This window comes from Theobroma cacao, chromosome 5, assembly GCF_053813885.1.
Source record: "Theobroma cacao isolate CCN51 chromosome 5, ASM5381388v1, whole genome shotgun sequence".
NCBI classification, from domain to species: Eukaryota; Viridiplantae; Streptophyta; class Magnoliopsida; order Malvales; family Malvaceae; genus Theobroma; species Theobroma cacao.
In genome coordinates this window covers 9,555,452-9,565,931 of record NC_142643.1, presented here as the reverse complement: position 1 = coordinate 9,565,931, position 10,480 = coordinate 9,555,452, and the positions used below count along the sequence as shown (strand labels likewise).

At 31.2% G+C, this 10,480-nt stretch overlaps 1 protein-coding gene across 1 annotated transcript; it reads left to right on the top strand.

Moving 5' to 3' along the window:
- The first annotated feature begins 4,664 nt into the window (after positions 1-4,664).
- On the top strand, positions 4,665-5,024 carry LOC148762419 (uncharacterized). The gene has a single exon (XM_088806600.1). It carries the CDS (start codon positions 4,665-4,667, stop codon positions 5,022-5,024), a length of 360 nt encoding a protein of 119 aa, XP_088662726.1.
- Positions 5,025-10,480: the final 5,456 nt, after the last annotated feature.

Genomic DNA, 10,480 nt, shown 5'->3' with positions numbered 1-10,480 from the left:
TCTAGCGTAATAACATGCTACTCAATGCATGTATGTCATGACATGTATTTATAGGGTCAGGTTTTCCAAAACATCAAGATTATCAGCCAATATTCCCCTAGAAAATTCAGCCAATAATGGTAATGGAGGAAAATAAATTCTTTTCTTGTTGTTTTATTCCTAAATATGCTAAACTAACTAAAAACACTAACATAACTTAAAATCAAATTAATCTAACAACAATTCCTCTTCCATACCCATTTTTCAGAATTGAATTCATCATAATAACTCAATATTCAACCATGGAAATCAAGAACAAAAGCATGGGTAAGCTAGGTATCAAGGAAAACTAAAGAAATTCTAACTTACCTAGCTTGTTTCCTTGATTTCTTCACTTTTTCTTTGAATTTCCACCTAGGTTTTCTTGTTTTCCCTTTGTTCTTCCTCTCTTTCTCTCTCTTCCTTGCTTGGCCGGCCATATGAAGAAAATGGGCTGATTTTATGCCTTTTTCTAAAGAAACAATAAAATAATAAAGGTATGACACATGACATTTTCTTATTGGTCCATTTATAAAACTTTTAAAATTTTAATCCTTTTTATCTCCACCACAGAATTAGTCAATGGTCAAAAAGAGGATAAGAAAGATCATGTGCTGGAAAAATGTCCTGGTGGTGGAAAATTACAATTTTGCCCCTAGGGTGACAAAATTACCATTTTACCATTTTACTCCAAATTATACCGAAATTAAAATTTTTCACTTCTAAACCTCAAATCTTACTCCAATAAATCAAATTATACTCTAATAAGTCAAATGGGGCCAAAAAAATCTTTTCTAAAAATTTTCATTTTGTCCCTAGGTGGCAAATGAAAATTCTGATTTGACTCCAAATTGATCCTCGAACTCCGAATCACCATATTAAACCATTTTGGAACTTTAAAATTCTTAATTTCATCGTAAATTCTCTATTTGATCTAGTTCGAGGCTTAAATCAACTTTGTTGTACGTCTAGGTACAATACCGACTTTTGTAAATTTTTGGGGACTCTCCTAGCATGCAAACATGCTATCCATTACATGTATGTCATGACAAATATTTTTATAGAGTCAGGCTTGTCATCTTCTCCCCCACTTGGATCAACCGTATGATCTTTCTTCATGATTGATTTCGACGTCAGGTTAAATATTAATATTTTAATATTATTTTATTAATAAAATATTATTTTATTCTAAAAATTTTATCTTGTCTCCTTGGTACCCAAAATACCTTATTATGCCTCACTTGACTTCCAAATCGCCTTTTATCTCACAAATTCTCCTTCGATAAAATTATTATTATTTTCTCACTTGTGAAATATTTTATCCTAAACTACTCCTTTCGTCTTTTATCACTTTTAAACATTTTAATTGACCTCAATTTGCATTCGATCAACTTTATTTATCACCATATCAAAGTATGGGGTATTTCAAAGAGGTTTATCACTGAAGGGCTTCGTCACATTCTTTAATTAACTCTCTAACATTTTGGTGGTCATGATGTATTGATAGATGTCACTCATGATCTATAAATATAAATCAATTATCAAATTGATGTTTGATTAGGATTTATATTCATTGCCAACATATTAGAAGCCTAATGGGTCACACGCATTAAGTAACATGATTAGGATTAAATAAGATAATTAATTAAGTTGGACTTAATTGAAAGAGACCAAAATAAAGTGAGAAATTAATTAATTTCATAAGAACTTAATTAAATTAAAATACAACTGTTGTATTTAGGGTTGCAAATTAGTTTTGCTATATAAATATGTTATGTTAGCAAACTAAAAAAAAAAAATCCACCAACCAATTCTCGGTTGTTTCATAAAATAAGAAAAGAAAAATAGTTTTCTTTATCTGACAAAAATAAGATTCGGCAAGAATTTTTGGTCTTTTTGTTTTAAAAACAAAACTTGCTAGCACAAGTAAAAATTCTACCTTTGAGAAGGCCTTATTTAGTTACTATGTGGATTATTATTAAAGGCCAAACATTTGAATAGCTGAAGAGTTGACAAATCCTAAAGGTGAAAAAGCAAATATTTTGGATTTAATTGGCTCTTGATTATGATATCTAGAGCAATGTATGTAACTATTAAACTTATGAGTATTCATAATTAATTTGAAAGTTACATGAAAAACACAAACATGGATCCTGTAGGATTCGACTATTTCTTTAATTAAATACTAGTTTGTTTTTTCGCTGCGTTATTTTTTTAATTTCTTGATTATTTTCATGTTTGAGCATGAAGTCGAATCCCAACAGTGGTATTAGAGCCTTTGTTTGATGTTTTTCATATAATATACATGCTTGATTCTTAGTGATAATTAATAGGATTGATTTGTGTGTTGATTTGATGTATATCAATTTTAAAGGCTTTCTTTAAAATTTATTTTTTTTTGTTTTAATTTAAATATGGATAGCATGTAATTAATTCATTAAAACATGTTTTAAAAGGTTTAAAATCATGTTTAGTTGAAGAATTAATGAATGGATTAAAAGGCTTGCAAAGCCAAGTTAAAACCGAATAGTTTTGAGGTGTTTTGGAGACTAATGTGTTGATTATTTTTTTACTAACATTGGGTAAGTGATATGAGCAATTTTCAATTCTTAAAAATTAGTTTTATCAAATTAAATTACTGCATGTTTCGGCCAAACTTGATTTAGTATGAAAAAGGTTCATAAAAATCATGTTTTCAAGTTCCAAAACAACAAAGATTCAATGCAAAATATTTTGGACAACTATGATCGGTTTTGGTGGCTTAATTCATCATGAATTTTGTGTTTAATTGTTAAATACACTTGCTAGAAATTTTCAGCAGCTTTTTCATGAGTTTGACTCATGATTTATGAAATTTTAAGAGCGCTTAAATATCATCTATTTTAATTTTGGATGATTCATAAAAAAATAGGAAATTGTTTCTACTTTAAAAGCAATTCATAAAATTAAGAATAGAATTTTAATTTTGGGTGATTCATAAAAATAGGAAATTGTTTCCTACTTTAAAAGAAATTCCTAAAATTAAGGATAGGATTTTAATTTGAGAAATTCATAGGAAATAGTTTCCTACACTACAAGAAATAGCTAAAGTTATGTGATAGCATTGAACTTTTCTTAAAATTTTGGTTTGACTAGAAGTTTTCAAAATTTGTTAAGTCACCATTTAGGTAACTTAAACAACATACAATTTAGGAAACTAATCTGTGTTCTAAATGTTAGAAATTAAAATATTGTCTTAGATATAGTTTAGGAAGTTTGCCTAAAATAAAAAAGTTTCCAAGATTAAAAGGAATTTTAATTATGGAAAGAATTAAAATGGAAAGTCTTAAAAATGAAAAATTTATTTCAATGAATTTCTAATATAATAAGAAATGTGGAGTAAAATGTTTACTTTAAGTGTTTTGAAAATAAGAATTTCTTAAACACTAAATTGAAATAAAACAATAGCAAATAATTTGAGTCTAGCACTTTAAGTGAATTAATTAATGCTTTTCTCAAATAACACACAAGATCACCAAGTGATATTGAGCTTGCATTTATTTTCATACTTTTGATTATGATTATAAAGCATGAGGATGATTATGGACTTAGACCTTAGAAGATTAGGTCATTGATGGTTAAATTTATTTCCCATGATATTTATTTTAAAATAAGGTTTGCGCACTCTGCCTTATCTTTATTTTCTCTGGGTTGTAAAATTCTTTTCTCACCTAACTCCCTTCGAATGTAACTCAAGGTTACTTGATTATAAAATGTAATTAGTTACATCAAAGTGTAAAACTAGGGTTAGATAGACAAATTTTTATAACTTGAAGATGGAGATCCAAAGGCGCCATGGAGATTCAAGGAGATTACAAGCAAAGCTTGAAGACGATGTTTGTGTAAATCCCTTAGGAATTTGACAAACTAATTTCCTTAATGGCTCAAGGAAATTAGAATTAGTAAAGTCCATAATTATCCTTGTAGTTGGCATGAGATAGATTTATTTTTCAATATATATATATATATATATATATATATATATATATATGATATATGTGAAATACGATAAATGCTATGCATGTCAACAATGCCAAATCAATGAGACCTTAATTAATGAATTAATAAATAAAAATCTCTCATTAATATATTGAGTCAAAAAGTTACCTTCCACCATATAACAGGATAACCAGCTACTCTTTTAATTGGAGGCTTGTTGAGTCACTCAAGGCCAAACTTTTACATGAGTACGTTTGAGTTATTGGTGGGTCTTACTCAACTAGTACCATGTTGTTCGGATATGTCACACATGATCGCATAATATTAGAGGCATAGTTAGGCAAAATGTATATGATGCATTTAGACAAAGAGTTGTCACCTAATTGATCTAGGAGTTGTATAAGATACAATCGGTAAGCTAAGTTATCTACCTAATTAGTTTCATTATGGCTTGTTGAGTCATTCAAGATCATGGTGGGATAAAAAGGGTCCTAGCTCAATAAGAAGTTTAAAGGTTAAATTTCTCAAAATAGTAAAAGAGGGCTATTATTTTGATAAAATATTGAGAATAAACATATAAGATTCTAAAACCTTGTCTTTATGATTATATAATTTGCGTTAATGACTAATAATCATATATGTTGTTTTATATAGGATATAAATCTATCATGGCGAATAGTTTATCACTTAGAAGCATACTTGATGCAAAGAAGTTAACAGGCTCAAATTTCATTGACTGGTTTCGTAATATCAAGATTGTCTTGAAACAAGAGAAAAAGGCTTATGTCGTAGATGGTCATATTCTCGAGGAACCTAGTGATAATGCTACAAATGAGGAAAATGAGGCTTATAGAGTTTATATGGATGATTTCAATCAAGCCACATGTGTAATGTTGGCTAGTATGGGTGTAGATCTTCAAAAGCAACATGAAGTTATGAATGCCTTAGATATTATCCTAATCCTTAGAAAAATGTTTGATAAGGAAAGTCACATAGGAAGATTCAACATTTTAAGGGAATTGTTTTGATGTAAGATGCCTAAAGGAAGCCTAGTAAGGCCTCATGTGCTTAAGATGATAAGATATATCACTTGACTTTAGCAGTTGGGTTGGGTTATGGATCATGATTGAGCATAGACCTTATATTTTCTTCGCTATTAGAGAGCTATTCACAGTTTGTGTTGAACTTCAACATGAACAAGATTGAGGTAACCCTTTCAAGCTTATTGAATATGCTCACATAGGCTGAGAATACCATTACGAATGAGAAGCCTTCAGTTCATCTTGTCTCTTCTAAGAAAAATAAAAATAAGAAAATAAAATTATCTAAGAAAGACAAGGATGAAAAAACATCAACTTCAAAAGGTATAAAGCTTACTGGATGAGTGAAGAAGGATAAGGACAATGACAAATGCCATTTCTGCGGCAAACTAGGGCATTGGAGGCGCAATTGCAAGGATTATCTTAAATCCATTAAAAGGAAGAAACAAAAGGAAGCTTGCACATCAGGTATGAATCATATGATGATTTATTTTTCACTACGTAGTATATGATACCTTAGTCTTTATTAATGGTTTTAATATGTATGACATATTGAAGGAACTAATGACAAGGAGTAGTGAAAAATAGGATCATGAAGGGGACAACCTTAGTTGATGGTGATCAAGCTTGTTGACTTCGATTAGATTATGGAACAATAAATAATTTTAAACCATTGAATGTTTTCATGACATGATTGTCAAGATGAGATGTTTTGGTGTTGGGCCTATGGCTGAATATTTTATTTTATGTTTAAGAAACATAGATTTATATTTTGCTAGCATGAGATGCTTAGCTTATATATATTTATATATTCACATTACGACTCATTTTATCTTGGAATTGTTCTAAATTATTTATCCTTAAGTATAACCTTGCAAATATGATAATCAATACTAAGTCCTAATGATAAGATTATTTTTCTTTTGATTATGAATCAAAAAGGAAATTAATGTGTTGACTTAGATAAAATTGAGTCATAACTCAATGAATTCATAATAGGATTATGAACATATTTAGTCAATGAGCATTCTTAATGAAATCTTGGATCTAAATTAAGATTGCTTAGAACTAAATAACAATTGATTATCATATTGAATTCATAATAAATGAATTACAAAGCATTCCAAACCCAATTAATCACATGAACTAACCTTTGAGAGGATTTCATCCCATAACCAATGATGAATGACTAATGACATGTAAGTATACATAAAAGTTATGGATATAACACCCCAAAGGAAAGTACATAAGTTTATTTAGCAAGATTTCTATACATGATTGAAATAGTGGGAGCTAATGACACTTTAAAAGTCAAAGGTTATGAAATTATGAAATCCAATAAATAAGATCTATGCACAAAAACTAATTTAATGGGATGCATCAAGATGCATAATTCATGAGATAAACCCATTAAATACAAACCATTAGTAGGATGCATATTAATACACTACTCATATAAGATGAGTTTACTAAATAATCCAACATGAATGACTGGATAATAATCTTTATTCAATATAATAAATTCAAAATAGTTGAATTCATTGAATAAGATAAACATATTTTGTGCACATCATAAAGTTAGTGGGAATAAGATAAGTTACTCATTAAAAGTGGAGAAGATATATTTACCAGCCTAAGAAAAGCAAAATGGGACTAAAGAGTTAGAGCCTAAAAGGGGACTCAACAAAAGAATTTAAGATGACATGTTAAAGGAGTTTAATATAAAAAGAATCCTAGATATTAAAAGTGACATAAAGTCATGATTGAGCATTTATATTAGAATGGTTCCAAAACAAGAGATAATTGCATGATTATATCTATAATTGGATACAAACCTTTTGTTTAGGCTACAAAAGAGGATATATTTGGATCATTGGTTTAATGAACTAATAAATGATTCCAAGTTGTTAAAGTAACAACAAGAGCCATAATAATGGAATCAAGGTCTCGTTGTGATCTAAATTAGTATTTCAATTATGACAATGGAGATTGTCAAATATATAAATTAACATATTCTCAAATATTGCAATTTAAGTTGTCCTAGTAGAGACACAATTGCTAAGCGAAAGAGTTTGATAGTGGATACGTTAGCAATTGACTCAAGTGCAAGTGGGAAATTATTGGTATATACCTTTAAGCCAATTAGATTGGTCAAGAAATATATATATTGTCATTTAATGCATACTTAATCGCATAACTATATGTGATGGAGGTTTTCCTTCATGTTAGTGTAATAATAAATAGTTATTAAGTACTAATTAGATGAAGCCCATGGAACATAAAGGCCTTGCAAAAGAATTGTAAAGTTGTTACAATTATGAGATCACTATGCATCAAAGCCATGTTCCTAAAATTGTTCCTGATCATTGTATTGTCAACATAGGGCATTGACAATGCTCAAAAACTAGTACATGTTAAGCCTCTTTACTTAAGAAGTAAGCAATTGATCTCATAGATTGAAGTATATGGGATACTTGAAGATAATATGTAAGTGCTTGTTAAAGAACAAGTTCACTGAACATGATCCACTATGTGAACTCCATTTGGTATTTCACTCAAGTGTCTATGAAAAATGTTCTCATGTGATAATCGTGCAACTAGTTCTTGGACTTGAGACACCAGGTCATCTTATATGGGAATGACATACTTTGATTTCACCCCTACAGGTCTAGAGGCAATCAGATGCTTAAGTAGGGTGTTTTTGGGTATGCCATGAAGCATGCGAAGGTGAATGAGTGGTCAAAAGAGGATTCATCATCCGAAGTGACATGAAGGGATGTATCTCACTTGTTCTCAATTCTTGATTAACTTGTATAAAGTCTTTGGGCAAAGCATGATGAATTTAAGGAAAGTTAGTTTTCTAAATTCATAAGGTTAGTCATGAAGTCTGAGAACTAATATGGAATTTCATAAGTAGACACCGAGCCATGTTTAATGACATATCCAGGATATTTGATGAAAGGATCGTATTACATTGAGAGGCATATCACTGAAGGGTTTTGTCAAATTCTTTAATAGACTTTTTAACATTTGGGTGGTCCTGATGTATTGCTAGATGTCGCTCATGATCTATAAACATAAATCAATTATCAAATTGATGTTTGATTACAATTTATATTTATTGTTAACATATTAGAAGCCTAATAGGTCACACACATTAAGTGACATTATTAGGATTAAATAAGGATAATTAATTATGTCAAGCCCAGCTCTATAATATACTTACCATGTCATTCATGTACTTGATAGCATGTCTGCATACTTGGATGCCTCAGAAAATCGTTAAAAGTTGGTATTGTACTTAGTAGTATGATTAAGTCGATTAAAGCCTCGAACTAGTCCGAATAGAGATTTAAGATGTATTTGAGAGTTATTGAACCTTAGAATATCTTAATATGGTGATTTGGAGTTCAAGGATTGATTTGGAGTCCAATCGAGAATTTTTATAACGTAGGGGCAAAATGGTCATTTTGCCACTCTAGGGCAAAATTGGAATGTTGGAAGAGATTTTTGACCAAGTTTGACTAGTTGGAACATAATTTGAATTTGAGAAGTGAAAATTTTCAATTCCGAGCATAAGGGCAAAACGATCATTTCACTTGTCCACGAGGACGTAATTGAAATTTTTGAAATTTTATACCACCATGACCCTTGTCAAGCCCATGAATTTCACCTATTATCATTTTTATATCTTGGATAATTAAGGTATTATATGTGGTGGTAAGAGAATGCTTAATTGTTAAGTTTTAACCATGGACTAATCAAGTGGAGACACATGTCAAGTTTTAATTTTTTTATAATTTCCTTTATAAACCAGCATAAACCTTTCCCAATTCACTCTTCATTGCCGTGGAAGCCAAAGAACAAAGGGGGAAAGAATAGAAAAACTCTAAGGAGGAAAAATTCAAGAGAAATTCATTGGATTTCCAAAAAACGAAGCGATTGGAGGTAAGATTTTGCGATTTAGCTTAAGATCTACCTTACCCATGCTTTCTTTTTCATTTTCTATGGTTGAAACTCAAGTTTTCATGATGGAAGCATGCTAGTCGAATCAAGGGGAGAAGGTTTTGAGGATGGGTTTTGCTAGATCTCATGTTATCTAGGAGTTTTTAGTATTTTGTGATATTCAGTATGAAAAATAAGCAAGAAAATAACATGTTTTTTATCAAACCCTAATTGGCCGAATTCTATAGGGAATATTTTGAAGATGAATTTTGTCATATTTCATGTTATCTAGCTCGTATTTGATGATTCGTGATGTCGGATTGTCACGACCCAAATTTCGAGCCATGACCGGCACAAGGGTCCAATGGATGTAATCCACTAAACCCAAGCAAGCCTATTATTTATCTTACTTATAATTCCATCTAATATCACTAAGTCGTATTTCATATAATTATTCTTGGTCAAATGTGATCAAATCTTGGCTAAAAATCTCCATTTTATCATCAAATGGTAAAATGATCGTTTTGTCCCTAATCGGTCAATTTTCCTGATAGACTCCAAACTGGACCTTGAACTCCGAATCACTATTCTAAGCCATTTTGTGGGTTTTAAAATTTTCAAATTCCTCTTAGAATTTCTATTTGAACTAGTTCAAGGCTCGATTTAACTTAGTTGTACCATTCAGTATAATACTGTCTTTTAATCGAGCTTGACAAGTCTCACATTCTCCCCCACTAATAAAAATTCGGTCCCCGAATTTAAATTCAATGTAGAGTGGCTTACCTTTACATATCGAAGAGGTGTGGATGCTTTGTCAGCATTTTATCCTCAGCTTCCCACGTTACCTCCTCGCTAGTGTGATTCCGCCACAACACTTTCACTGAGGCTACATCCTTTGAATGGAGCTTTTTAACTTGCCTATCAAGGATAGCTACCGGTTGTTCCTCATAGGTTAGATCATCTTGCAACTGAATGGTTTCATACCGTATTACATGTGATGGATCCGGGTTTTACTTCCTAAGCATGGACACATGAAACACGGGATGAATATTCGAAAGGTCTGGCGGTAATGCCAAACGATAAGCCACCGCTCCAACCCTTTCTAAGATCTCGAATGGCCCTAAATACCGAGGACTTAACTTCCCTTTCTTGCCAAACCTCATTACCCCTTTAGTTGGCGTAACTTTCAAATATACATGATCTCCTACTTGGAACTCAAAGTCTCTCCGTCGGTTATCAGCATATGATTTCTGTCTACTTTGTGCTGTTAACATCCTCTGACGGATCATGCGTATTTTCTCGATTGCATCCTGCACCAATTCAGGCCCCAAAAGTTTCCTTTCTCCCACCTCTAGCCATCCAATGGGTGACCTACATCTCTGTCCATATAATGCCTCGAATAGTGCCATTTGGATGCTAGTTTGGAAACTATTGTTGTAGGCAAACTCCACTAAGAGTAGATGTTGATCCCACCTGACACCAAGGTCTATCACACAAGC